The 14,381-nt window shown below is 37.7% G+C and overlaps 1 protein-coding gene across 5 annotated transcripts in view; it reads right to left on the reverse strand.

Annotated features, from left to right (window-relative positions):
- SPATA6 (spermatogenesis associated 6) overlaps positions 1-14,381 on the reverse strand; it is a 145,593-nt gene that overhangs the window by 51,328 nt on the left and 79,884 nt on the right. For all 5 annotated transcript variants that reach the window (XM_041738805.1, XM_041738804.1, XM_041738803.1 and 2 more), the window contains one exon: positions 860-1,044. In XM_041738805.1, the coding sequence (XP_041594739.1) occupies positions 860-1,044 (185 nt within the window). The remainder of the gene's footprint in view (positions 1-859; positions 1,045-14,381) is intronic.

Raw genomic sequence — 14,381 nt, forward strand, 5'->3', positions numbered from 1 at the left:
CCGCTGCACCACCCAGGGATCCCCAAGATGAACTTTTTGATAGACAGTTTGTTTAAATTTTGTCAGTGATGTCTGATAGTTATAATAAGCTATACAAATTTAGTATGTTCCTTTAGCTTTTTGATACCATCTGTAAATATAGATTTTATTTCCATGCTCTTGATGGCATGCCTCTTAGGTGTTCAAATTTCCATATAATTTTTAAACTACCTAGGATGAGGTTTGTTTATTTTTTTTAATCTATGGCAACTCTGTTTTCTATATTATTAGTGAGTGAGGCAAGGAATTTCCAATTTGAATTTAACAACAAAAACAGATAAAGAGGTATTATTTTCTTCACACTCAAATTATTACAAGTGTCTAGCTTTGGTTGCCAAAGCTTCTTTTAGAGGGAGGGCTGGAATCTTTACATGGTTAAGATTCTCCTGGGGAATTAGGAAAAGGTTATGTGAGGTACCATATACCAACAATATACAGCATCATCATTACCACTAAAAGGAGAGTATAATCTGTGCTATTTTTATATATAAGCCATATCCATAATGTTAAATGCCTCTGAATCTATTGAAAACAACCATCATGTACTATTTTTCACTTTTAGGAACTACAGTATTTAATTAGGGTTAAAGTGACTCTAATTATTAATAAACTTGCTAATAGTAAGATTACTTCAAGGGGACTGGGCTGGGGAGAAGTATCTAGTACTATGTGATATGTAATATATTCTAAACAAAAAGTAAGCCTTTTAAAATCAAATTATACTTGCAGGAATAAACATTTTACATACATAATTACTGCCTTGTCTTTTCTAATGATGATTATTCAAAATATCAGTACAGAAAGAGAGACCAAGCATTACCTTTCCCTGAGAGAAGCTCTATTTAACACAGGGCTTGGAGAATGCTTCGGCATTGTTGAAGGTGCTGAATGGACTAGTAAGGTCCTTGCTGAATGCTGGGGCTTGCTACATGACCTTGAGCTTAAGTACTCATCACATCTTTCCAAAGAGTCATCAAAGTCTCTCCCATGGGGTGTCCTGATAACCTGTTCAAAAAATTTGAATTTGTATGCAAATTTTATTTGTATACACATAATAAATGTGATACTATCATACATACACGCAACCTTAGAACCTTTGTAAGAATTTAAAAAAAACAACTATAATGCCACAACCATATTTGAAGGCAAGTTTCAGAATGTAGTGGTCATCATTATCACTGTAAAAGTAAATATTAGATACATCTGGTTATTCATTCCACTTGTCTAAAATTTATAAAACTTTATCAATTCCAAGAGCTTTTGAGCAGTGGTGGGGTAAAGGTAGGGGTGTATATATAAAACAAAGGACAGGGACGCCTGGGTGGCTCAGTGGTTGAGCGTCTCAACCACTGAGTGGTTGAGGATCCCTGCAGACCCAGGATCAAGTCCCACGTCGGGCTCCCTGCATGGAGCCTGCTTCTCCCCACGTCTCTACCTCTCTTTGTGTGTCTCTCATGAATAAATAAATAAAAACATTTTAAAAATAAAATAAATAAAACAAAGGACAATACACAGAAACTAATGATAGTCTAATTTAGGTATGAGGCCAATCAGAACAGAATTCTATCCTTATACTCATTCATTGACTCATTTGTTCTGGAGACAAAATGAATAAGTCAGGATAGAAAAATTAATTAATTCCTACCCTTATTATGGGGACCTTAGATCCTAGTATAATTTACATTCTACTAAGGAAAAAGAGTTTTAAAAACACACACATACCAAGTAAATAGGTAAAATATATAGTTTGTCTAAGGATGGTAAATACCATGATAAGAAAATAAGAGCAGAGAGGAGATAAGAAGTACTGATGGGTGATATAGGAGGAGTATGGAGGGAAGGAGGGGCTACTTTAAGTAGGTTGATCGATGGAGACCTGACAGAGAAAAAGAATGTCTTAGACCTAAGGAGTAAAGGCCTAAAGACCTTAGTAAAGACCACAAGACCTAAGTCATGGGGACATCTGTAGGAAGATCATTCCAGAAGGAAAGAAAAATAAAAGTAAAGATCTTGTGGGGTGGGGTGGAGAGTAGAGCATGGCCTGGTATATTAGAAAAAGCAAGGAAGCCAACAGGGGTGAACTAAATAGTAGGTGAAGTTAAAAAGGTAGATTTTAAGGATAAGGCTTCTATGCTGTGACTTTTTTTTTAAAGGAGAATTCCCTGACTACTGCATTAAGAACGGTCTATAGAGGGGCCAAGGACAGAAACAGGGAAATCAGCTAGGAAATGGTTATAATAGAATATGGAAAAGGATGCTGGATTGGATCAGAGTGATATCAATGGAGATGAAAAGTGATCAGATCCAAAAGGCAATTGAAATATAGAGCCAACAGGATTTGCTGATGGACTAGAGTCAAACATAACACCAATATTTTGGTCTAATCAACCTAAAGAGTTGAGTTTATAAGTAGCCTTCCAACTGGGGGGGACAGAAGAGTAAATATTAGGAGTCTGTTTTTAGACATGTTGAGCTTCACATATCTATCAATTTAACAACCACCCAGCATATTAGAATAGAATTCAGGAGAAGAGTCCAGCATAAAGATACAAATGGTATTTAAAGACAGGGCACTGGGTGATATCACCAAGGGAGTGAACATAAATAGAAATAAGAAAGTATCTGTAGACAAAGGCCTGGGGAATATCTATCCAGAAGATGAGATGGAAACATCAGATTAAGGAGTGGTCAGGGAAGAAACAGGAAGATGTATCATCAAATGAAGAATGTTATTTCAAGTAAGAGGAGTAACTAAGTTAAATACTGCTGATAAATCAAATTAGAAACAACTGGGAATGGACCTTTATATTTTAGCATTTGGAAGGTCATCAGTAATATCAACAAGAGTAGCACTGATGAGGTGATGGAGTGATAATATGGAGTTGAGTTCAAAAGAGAATGAGAGAGAGGAACTGCATTCATTTAATAAATACTTAATCTCCAGTCACTGTTGTAAGTGTTAGGACTATGACAATGAACATAACACAGTCCCTGCCTTTATAAGCCAGTGTTCTAGCAGTATTGTTTCGTAAATATTTGACCTTTAAGGAGGTCAATTTAATCTTTAGGAAAGCCACCTAATCTTTCTCAGACTCATTTCCCTCATAAGTAAAATACAGTTACTCTATCTTATAGATCTTCCATAATTTAAAGTATTTAGTAGAACATCTAGGTTGTATGAATTAAACAATAAATGTAAGTCATTTATTATTAAATAATCAATAAAAAGCACAACTTTTTGCTTCGACCCTACCACAATTTTCATTACTTTCCAGAATTACAGCAACATATGAGTCATCTGAGAGAATCAAGCTTTCATCCCAGAACCAAATAGCACATGATTCAAATGGCTCAGTTACAGTCCCCCAAAATATGATCAAGAAATATGTGATCTATACTGAATAAAAAATTGAAAATTTTTCCACTATTAGCTGTTCACAGAGAAAGTAAAAGCATAGTCAATGTCAAGAACAAGATCAAAGAGGTCCATGGTCAATAAATACAAGGGTATATACATAGAAGAGACTTACAGGAACAAAATGAACCTGCCATAATGCTGTTTCTACAGTTATATCAAATATGAACCCCCTTGGCTTATGCTAGAGAGACTATTTTCTCTTCATTAATATCCTTTTTTTTTTTTTTAAGATTTTATTTATTTATTGGAGAGAGAGTGAGAGCACACATGTGCACAAGCAGGGGGAGGGGCATTTTCTCCCAAAATGAGAGAAGCAGGCTCTCCACTAAGCAGGGGGCCTGATGTAGGACTTGATCCCAGGACTTGATCCCAAGCCCTGAGCCAAAGGTGGATGCCCAACTGACTGAGCCACCCAGGCACCCTTCTTTGTTAGTTTCAACATCATCTGAGTCATGATGGCTAGGAGGGTCACTTCATTTTTTACTAAATTTTCTCCCCGAACTAGTCAGCAATATTTTAAATACAGCCTATTTCTCTATTTATCGGAATATTCACTGAGAATCTCCTGAACCACATATTAGCTAATACTCAGGTCTAGAGAGGTACAGGGATTTGAATGCACAATCCAGATGAAATGCGGCATAAACACAAAGAAAACTGACGGTGAGATATGCTGTGTCAAATACATCCTAATGACAATAACGCAGAGGGCTATTCAACAATTTTCGTCTGAATGGTGGAAGTCTCATGGAGGAGGTGGGATTGGAATCAAAGCCATATGCACAGCAAAGAAAGAGAAAGGGAATTCAGAATAAGGGAAAAGGTGCAAGAAAAGATGAACACTGCACATGGTAACATGGTTATTTCTACAGGAAAGCAATAGGAGAGAATATCTTAGGGGTGGAAAGGGGCACATTATAGAGAACTTTCAATGCTGTAACTCGATACTACTCAACATTTATTAAGCATATTTTATGTATGAAATACTGAATAAGGTAGGAGACAATAGCAATCACAGATAAATGTAATAGAAGACCTCAAAGAAGTTACAATCCATGATGGCAGACATTAAAAACAAGTAGTGATAAAACAAAAAGGAAGGAAATTAGAACTAAATAGAACTGTGCAACAGGAAAATAGCTAGGATGTGTTCTTTCTGGAATCAGAGTATTTGTATTGTAATGTTTTATATCTATATGGAGGACTGAAAGGTATAATGAGGGGGTGAGTCTTTATTAAGAATCCATTTCAAACTTGCAGTCTTAAGCCTTAGCTTAAGAAACATTTCCATAGCTCTGATGAGTTTTCCATAGGTTATTCAGAAACCAAATGGCTCATTACAGAAGAGTTCCATTTCTTGGTTGATTCCTCAAGGACAGTGGCTTACCATCCAGAAACCTGGGTTCAGATCCCTGCCTGACCAGGTCATTTCCTTTCTAAGCTTTCGTTTCCTTATTTATAAACTGAGCAAATAATCTAAAAGAGAGAGAGAGAGAGAAAGCAGATATTGGTAACTAAGAGCAGTTTCTCAGTTTTGCCAAGAACATTCCTTAGTGAATCCTATTTCAGGTAAGTAATCAATTCCTATCTTATCTAGTTTAAAAATCCATATGCTCAGGGGCGCCTGGGTGGCTCAGTGGTTGAGCGTCTGTCTTTGGCTCAGGGCATGATCCCGGGGTCCCTGGATCTGAGCCTGCTTCTCCCTCTGCCTATATCTCTGACTCTGTTTGTGTGTCTCTCATGAATAAATAAATAAAATCTTTAAAAAAAAATCCATATGCTCACCTACCTGGTTTGGTTTTAGAAAGATGTACTTTTCTTTACACTGGAGAAGAATTTAGAAGAAATGCCAAAATAATGCAATAAAAATGCTAAGTAATTCCTAAATAGACCAATCCTTATGTGTATGTGAGGGAGAGAGTGTTTAAACTTTGACCACTGTACTATGCATTTATAGAAATAACTTGTTTAATCCCCACAACAGTCTGATGGGGTAGATATTTTTATTCTCTGTACTTCATAGCATAGGAACCTGAAGCAAAGTTGAACAGCTACTAAGTCAGGGGTCTCAGGCCAGTGACATATGAGAGATCTAGGGCAGACCTTCCAAGTAGAAAACTCCTAGAGCCAAAGTCCCTCAATATGCCTCAAAGGAAAGTCTCACAGAAGACAGTCTCACAATCTGATTTACTAATAACCCAAAATACAGAGCTCAGGAACAAACTGACAAACTGTTCTCAAAGAAGAAGGAAGACATTTCCAATTAATTTTATGATCATAATAATGCTACCAAACTACTCATGGATAGTAGAAGGCTAATTACAGACCATCCTCACTAGAAAACATATATGGAAAAAATGTTAGATAAAAATATGAAAAAATTAAATTTAGTAACATTAAAAAAATAATATGACCAAGTCAGGTTTATTCAAAGAATACAAAGATAGGTTTGCATTAGAAAACCTATTAACCAACTCAAAAGATGCTGAAAAAAAAAGGCATTTGATAATATTCACATCCATTCATAACTTTAAAAATATTCTTTACAAATAGGGAATTGCAAAAGGAACTTTGTTAATTTGCTAAAGGATATTTAACAGTAACCTACTGCAAATCATAGGTGTGAAACCTTATACATGAGCCTATCAAAGACAGGATCAAGACAAGAGGGCACATTGTATTAGGCTATGCTGCAGTAGCAAATTAAGTTTGAAAATCCGTGGCTTAACATAATAAAGATTCATTTTTCCTATGTTTTATAGTAACAGAGGTTAGCAAGTGAAATTACACTTCACAAAACCGTCCAAGGGGCGCGTGGGTGGCTTGGCGGTTTGGCACCTGCCTTTGGCCCACGGCATGGTCCTGGGGTCCCGGAATCGGGTCCCACATTGGGGTCCCTGTGTGGAGCCTGCTTCTCCCTCTGTCTGTGTCTTTGCCTCTCTCTGTGTGTCTCTCAAGAATAAATAAATAAAATCTTAAAAAAAAAAAAAAAACGTCCAAGGACTGTTCTGATGAGGCACACTGAACAACTAACTTATAGCTGTATGATCTAGAACATGAAGCCTCATTGCCACTAAAACAAGAAAGAGTTCATATCAATTTGTCTATGTTTCACCCTGGAAAGGATCCACATAATCTTTCTTCATAGCCCATCAGCTAGAGTAGGTCCTATATAGCTGTGGAAGAGGGATTGAGAAGGTGGAAGAGGACATGAATAGTCAATAAGCAATACATGTCTCTGCCACATCCACTATCACCACTTTTATTCAGCATTGTATTAAAGATCCTAGTAAGTTAAGACAAAGAAATAATTTGAATGGCAGAAATAAAATTAATTATATGCAGATGATACAGTTTCTTCTATTAAGAAATTCAAGAATATCTATAACAAGTATGTTATACAAGAATAAATTTCAAACCTATGTATCAGTGAAACACACAAAAAATGTAATTTTACATAAAAGACTGTTTACAATAAAAACCCAAGCTGTAAGGTTTCTAGAATAAATCTAACAATTCATAATGCATTAATGGAAAAGCATATATAACTTTACTGAGATATGCGAGAAGTGAGATCATGGGCAATCACATGGCTCAACTATCAGATCAAAGAAGAGGCCCACCTACTAGAACAAGACTTTACTATGAATTCAAGCAAATTCCTGCACAAGAAAATAACACTATAAACCAGTAAATAACCATCGTTTGCCCCAGGACATTCCCATAAATCATTTACCTGAACAGCAGCCTGCTCAATCATCAATCAGCATCCTTCTTAAAACAAGAGATTCTTCATCTGGGCAAACAATTCTCTTCTCAGGATAACAGATCACTTAATTGGACAAATCCTTCCTTACCAAATAAACTGCTTACTTATCAAGACTTGATTTAAGATCCCAATCTTTGTGTCCATTAATCCCAAACTTTTATATAACAAACCTTGTCAATTAGATTCCCTCATTAAAAGCCCTACCTTAAAATACTGGAGCGCAGACTCCAAAATCCCCCAAGTATCTGCCCTTAACCTTCACCTTTCAGAGACACTGCTCCAACTGCTGTTGAGGTGGTAGCTCTCCCTTACTGCCTTACGTCGTCATAAACTCAGCTTGGCTTGATGTCAATGAATATTATTCAGTTATTGTCGTGTTCTTTGGGTGAGTTGGCCGTAGACAATCCTAGAAGTCCAATAAGATATAAACAGACAACCCCTTGCTGCCATAGCTAAGACCTTCAATTTAGAAACTGTATTCTTCTGAGACTTCCTGAGCTTCCCTCCTGGAATATGACTGCACAATGAGGTAAGTGAATCTTGGTGTTGATTGAGTCTGGGCCCTGACTTCCTTTTGCCGAACTTCCCAAATGCTTACTTTGTCTTCTAGGAAAGCAGAACCCTTCAGTAATCTTTTCATTATCTGATCAGGTCTGAAAACTCATATCCCTAGCAGAAGTCTGTCTTTTCATTAATAATACTAATACTAATATGTCTCTATCTTTGTTATTTTTTGTGGAGAGTCTATAAGAGGAAGAGCATAGGAAAAATGAACAAACGTTAAGCTACTAAATCCATCCTCGAGTCAGGCCAATGGATGAATAGGCTCTGATATTCTTATCACACCACAATCCTTAGAGTAAAAACTGCCATGTCATTTGTCAAAATATCACGATAATGTCGTTTTTTTTTTTCCTTGTTTTCTCCATGGGAAAAAACACCTCTAGGAGAAATTGCTTCCAAATCTTCCATCTTCTTAGAATTGATTTGTCAGGTCTCCAATTTGGATAACTACTGGGTTGGAACCTGAGACACAAGGTATACAAGCAGTCCACTGGCCAACATTGCCAGACTCGCGCACTTGCTTCACTTTAAGTCTGTGCCCTCTCCAACTTAGATTCAAGCTGCCTCCATGTATTCACACTATAATTTTAAATCACACAGTTACTGTTTTAAGCAGCATGATTTCAGTAATGTCTATGCAAAGAGACTCCTCTGCTATGAGGGCAGCAGGGTGTTCACAAAGCTTGCCTGGCAGGACTCAGCCCTGCCGCAGACTGACAACCACTCTTCCTTTCTCAAGGAATCCATTTGCCCAGCTATCCTGCTCCTTTTTCTAGCAAAGTATATTACAAAGGGGTTCAGGTAGGGTGGGAACTTGAGAGAGGAGATAGAGAACGTCAATTCATAGGTCACCAGGTCATAAGGAGCCCCATGTAGATCTTATGGACTGGCCTATGCATCACCCAAAGACCCTGGCCTTCAAACTAGACTCAAGTGACTGAGTGGAACTGAGTGGCCTTTCTTGAGTAGGACATGAATATGTTCTATGTGGGGGAAGAAAGGTATGCAGAGATATTTGGTGGCCAAAGGGGCAGACTGCGTCAGATATGGTTAGCTGTCCCCTAAAATGTGTATCCCTCTTATGTAGTATGTTAATGGGAATCAGTTGCCTACCTCCTCCTTGTGCTTCTAGATGCGGCCATGTGCCCAGTTCTTGTCAATGGAATAGAAGAAGTGACTTAGGTCACTGCCAGGCTTTTAAGAAACAGATGCACTGGACTGTTAATGAGGAATAAACTTACATTGTGTGAAGACACTTAAATAGTCAAGTTTCAGAACACATAGCACTACTCTAATATATTCAGTGAGCTAAAATCAAGAAGTAGAAATATAAACATGACCTGGAGAAGGCTAGTGATAACATAATAGGAACAGAGTGTGTAAGTTCAGGAGCAGTAGGAGCAACTAAATTGCCAGGAATACTAAGCAGAAAACTCTGACCTTGATGTGATATTCATCCATAAATTCAAACATTATGTGTCCACCAGATACCATATGCCTTGCTAGCAAGTGAGGATAAAATTAACACATTACACTTACTTTCAGGAGTTTAGGAAGACACATTAAATCTGTATTCTGCTAAGTCCAAGAGGCACCCAGTGTAATAAGGCAATGATTAGGTATGTGAGGATGCTAAAACTGATGTAAGGCTACCAGAAATCAACCATATATATTCCACAAGTATTTCACAATTTTGCCTAAGGCCAGGTCTGCTTCTCCACTTCCACTAAGGTGGTCCCCTATCTCTTTTAAATAAATATAGGAACTCTCCAGTTTTGAGATATATCATATTCAGACTGTGAGATATGTTCTTTTTCAGGAGCTTTGTGCAATTTGTTTTCTGTCATTTAAGATAGCAATAAAGATTCCTGTTGAATTAATTAACTTATTTATTTATTTATTTTAAAGATTTATTTATTCATTCATTCAGAGAGAGCAAAGAGAGAGGCAGAGACACAGGTGGAGGGAGAAGCAGGCTCCATGCACGGAACCCGATGTGGGACTCGATCCCGGGTCTCCAGGATCACACCCCAGGCTGCAGGCAGCACTAAACCGCTGTGCCACCGGGGCTGCCCTCCTGTTGAATTTATAAGACTGCATATAATCCAGTGATATAATCAATAAGAAAAGTTTTAAAAATGGAACCCATTATACAAATTTAAGTTGATTTTATTATTATGTTTATAGTCAAAAGAGAGGGAGCCAATACATAAATGCAAAGAAGGTGTTAACATTATTAAGAAGGCAGAGCAGAGAGAAAGTGGAGATTAACAGAAACATTGAAGTAGAAATGAAGAAAACTGAGAACAATGCCATCCACAACTAACACTTTCTTTGACAGAGTAAAATATGATGTCATATATATAGAAAATAAGAAGGAGAGGAAAAGTTTGGACTGTGTTATAGAATCAACAAAAGAACAAAATGATCAAGTAGCACTGAAGGCCAAATTGAAGCTAGAAAGGATATCCTTATAAAGGCCCAGGTAAAATGGGTTCTATAAATCTTTCCAGAAATACCCTGTTGTTATTAGATATATATCCATTTATTTATTCATACACTGATTACATATAGCATCATTGATTTTTTCAACTAAAGCCCCTGCAATAGATTGAACTGTATCTCTCCAAAATTTGTATGTTGAAGCCCTAACTCCTACTTGACTGCATTTGGAGTATGGAATTAAGATTAAATGAGGTCGGGCAGCCCTGGTGGCTCAGCGGTTTAGCACTGCCTTCAGCCCAGGGCCTGATCCTGGAGACCCCGGATCGAGTCCCACATCGGGCTCCCTGCATGGAGCCTACTTCTCCCTCTGCCTTTGTCTCTGTCTCTCTCTGTGTGTGTATCTCTTATGAATAAATAAATAAAATCTTTAAAAAAAAAAGATTAAATGAGGTCATACTCATGAGGTCCTAATCTGAAAGGTTTAGTGTTCTTATAAGAAGAGACACCTCTTTGAGGAACCTCCACACAGTTTTCCAGAGTGGCTGCACCAGTTCACATTCCCACCAACAGTGCAAGAGGGTTCCCCTTTCTCCGCATCCTCTCCAACATTTGTTGTTTCCTGTCTTGTTAATTTTCACCATTCTCACTAGTGTGAGGTGGTATCTCATTGTGGTTTTGATTTGTATTTCCCTGATGGCCAGTGATGCAGAACATTTTCTCATGTGCTTGTTGGCCATGTCGATGTCTTCCTTTGTGAAATTTCTGTTCATGTCTTTTGCCCATTTCATCATTGGATTGTTTGTTTCTTTGCTGTGGAGTTTAAGTTCTTTATACTAGCCCTTTATCTGATATGTCATTTGCAAATATCTTCTCCCATTCTGTAGGTTGTCTTTTAGTTTTGTTGACTATTTCTTTAGCTGTGCAGAAGAGAACTGCCCTACGACCCAGCAATTGCACTGCTGGGGATTTACCCAAAGATACAGATGCAGTGAAACGGCAGGACACCTGCACCCCAATGTTTCTAGCAGCAATGTCCACAATAGCCAAACTCTGGAAGGAGCCTTGGTGTCCATCGAAAGATGAATGGATAAAGAAGATGTGGTTTATGTATACAATGGAATATTACTCAGCCATTAGGAACGACAAATACCCACCATTTGCTTCGACGTGGATGGAACTGGAGGGTATTATGCTGAGTGAAATGAGTCAATAGGAGAAGGACAAACATTATATGGTCTCATTCATTTGGGGAATATAAGAAATAGTGAAAGGGAATAAAGGGAAAAGGAGAGAAAATGAGTGGGAAATATCAGAGAGGGAGACAGAACATGAGAGACTCCTAACTCTGGGAAGTGAACAAGGGGTAGTGGAAGGGGAGGTGGGCGGGGAGATGGGGTGACGGGGTGATGGGCACTGAGGGGGCACTTGACAGGATGAGCACTGGGTGTTATGCTATATGTTGGCAAATCAAACTCCAATAAAAAATATACCAAAAAAAAAAAAAAAAAAAGAAGAGACACCAAAGCTTGCGCTCACATGCTCTCTCTCTCTCTGCCATGTGAAGACACAGTGAAAAGGCAGCTATCTGCAAGCTAGGAAGGAAGCTCTCACCAGGTACCAATTTGGCTGGCACCCCAATCTTACACTTCCCAGCCTCCAGAACTGAGAGAAAATTTCTGTTGTTTATGTCACCCAGTTTATAATATTTATTATGGTAGCCCAAATTAAGGTAGCCCTCATTTTAAAAACAATTCTTTTTGTATTGACCTCTTTTATATCTTAAAATGGAATGTATTAAAAATGTAACTTACATATACACTTTCAAAAAAAATCAACGAATTGTCTTAATTGTAGTATAAACAAGAATTAATGGAACATGACCTAACATATGCATTTCAATTCATAAGTGCTCAAATATGACGACTCTTGGAAACATTAAGTATGCTCACACTCCCTTATGTAAATAAGTTTGGAGTTTTAAAATGTAAGAAGATCATCAGCCACTCTATACAAGAAAACCAAGAAAATAAATGAGCTGCTGTATACTTCATCACAGTGTAATACTACACCATACATTTTTAACAAAACAAAGTATAATCACTTATAATACACTTGTATTTCTATAATATATGATGTATCTCAAAACAATGTAAAGGTACCTTGTGTTTATGTAGAATTAAAATGGTTCTAATGATTATGAACATGTTTTTCACCTCCATTATGGTCAGCAAGACAGCTGAAAGCCACGTGGGACTTAAGAATTCCTCATTGTTTGGAACTGTCCCACTACTGTAGAATATCTAGCAGACCTGATCGTTAAATATCAAGAGTACCTCTTCTAAATGACTATTATAATGGTACCTGTTACTGTCTAAAATGCCACTGTGAGAGTCCAGGCCAGTCTCCACCGAGAACCCATATACTAAATGAATGCCTATTATACCACCATATGGAACCATGTACATGGGAGAGAAGAAGCCAATGACTCGGGGGCAGTAATGGTACAACAGAAAAGAAATGAAGCGAAGAGAATACAAGAATTTATGAGAACAGCTGGTTATAATGCACCTAGGGCAAAGAGAGTTGAGTTTGGCCAAAAGAATAGATAATGAGTAACGCCTGGGTGGCTCAGTGGTTTAGTGCCTGCCTTCGGCCTAGGGCATGATCCTGGAGACCCGGGATTGAGTCCCATGTTGGGCTCCCTGCATGGAGCCTGCTTCTCCCTCTGCCTGTGTCTCTGCCTCTCTGTCTCTCATGAATAAAAAAACAAAATCTTTTAAAAATAAAGGATAATGACTGAACAACTACAAATTTTAAAAAGGGAGGAAGCAGATACAATAGATAAGAAGGAAAAATAGAAAAGGATGTTAAAAAGCCATTATCCCTTAGTACCTACTCTCTACTCAAATAAGACTGGTAGTTTCTCTTTTCTCTTAGGACACTGTATCTAGTCCAAATCCCAAGACTTTTTCACTTTACTTTTCTTCTCTTGCTTATATAAAATATATTTCTCAACAGAATTCAGGCAAAAGTTCCACTTTTCCAGAATTCTTTTTGCAGTCACTCTCACCTTTGAGTTTTTTCCTTATAGAAATCCTAGTGTTCTACTGCCTGAATATTCATTAACTAGCTACTATGTGCCTATAAGAAGATCCTTTATTCTTTCCATACAGAAGATAGCAGTGTTCAAGGCTATATATGCATTTCTATGAAAATCTACCCCTTGAATAAAAAAATAATCCTGTGAGTTTACTTACCACCTACTGCCTTACAAGGTTGGAATGAATGATCAACTTCAATCCTAACCCTAAAAGAATCAAGAGATGAGAGTGGGAGAGAATAAAAGATGGGCGGAAGCTCAGTTCTTTTAAAGAATTCCTTTGGAAAGGAGGATTATAAATATAAACACCTATCTTTAAATGGACCAGCCAACACAGAGCTGGATTCTATTCACTTTAGGTTAAAGATTAGTGTCCTATAAACTTTATACCTGTCTCTCCATTCTATATTCTTTTATATTTGGTTTACTTGTTTTCTCTTAATAATCCACTCACATGGGACACCTTAGTGAAGCAGTTGGTTAAGTGTCTAACTCTTGGTTTGGGCTCACAACCTGGGCATCATGCTCAGTGCAGAGTCTGCTTGAGATTCCTTCTCCCTCTTCCTCTGCCCCTTCCTCTTGTTCTCTCTTTTTCTAAATAAATCTTTAAAAAAAAATCCACTCACACAATACACATATATTAGGAACCCACACCATATATCAGATAATATGGTAGGTACTAGCAATTATCAATTAAGCAAGATCAACAAGGTCCCTATCATTCTGGAACTTAGATTAGTAAAACAAGCAGGTTTTATTTTATTTTTCTTAAGATTTTAATTTTTTTAAAAGATTTTATTTATTTGAGATAGAGAACATAAGCACGAGTGGAGGGAGGGACAGAGGGAGAAACAGGCTCTCCACTGAGTAAGAAGCCAGATGACAGGCTTGGATTCCAGGACCCTGGAATCATGACCTGAGCTGAAGACAGACACTTAACTGACTGAGCCACCCAGGTATCCCTTAAATTTATTTTAGATAGAGTGTGAGCAAGTAGGTGGAGGAGCAGAGGCGAAAGGAGAGAGAATCTGAGGCAGACTCCCCAC

Source organism: Vulpes lagopus, chromosome 23 (genome assembly GCF_018345385.1).
Source record: "Vulpes lagopus strain Blue_001 chromosome 23, ASM1834538v1, whole genome shotgun sequence".
Classification (NCBI taxonomy): domain Eukaryota; kingdom Metazoa; phylum Chordata; class Mammalia; order Carnivora; family Canidae; genus Vulpes; species Vulpes lagopus.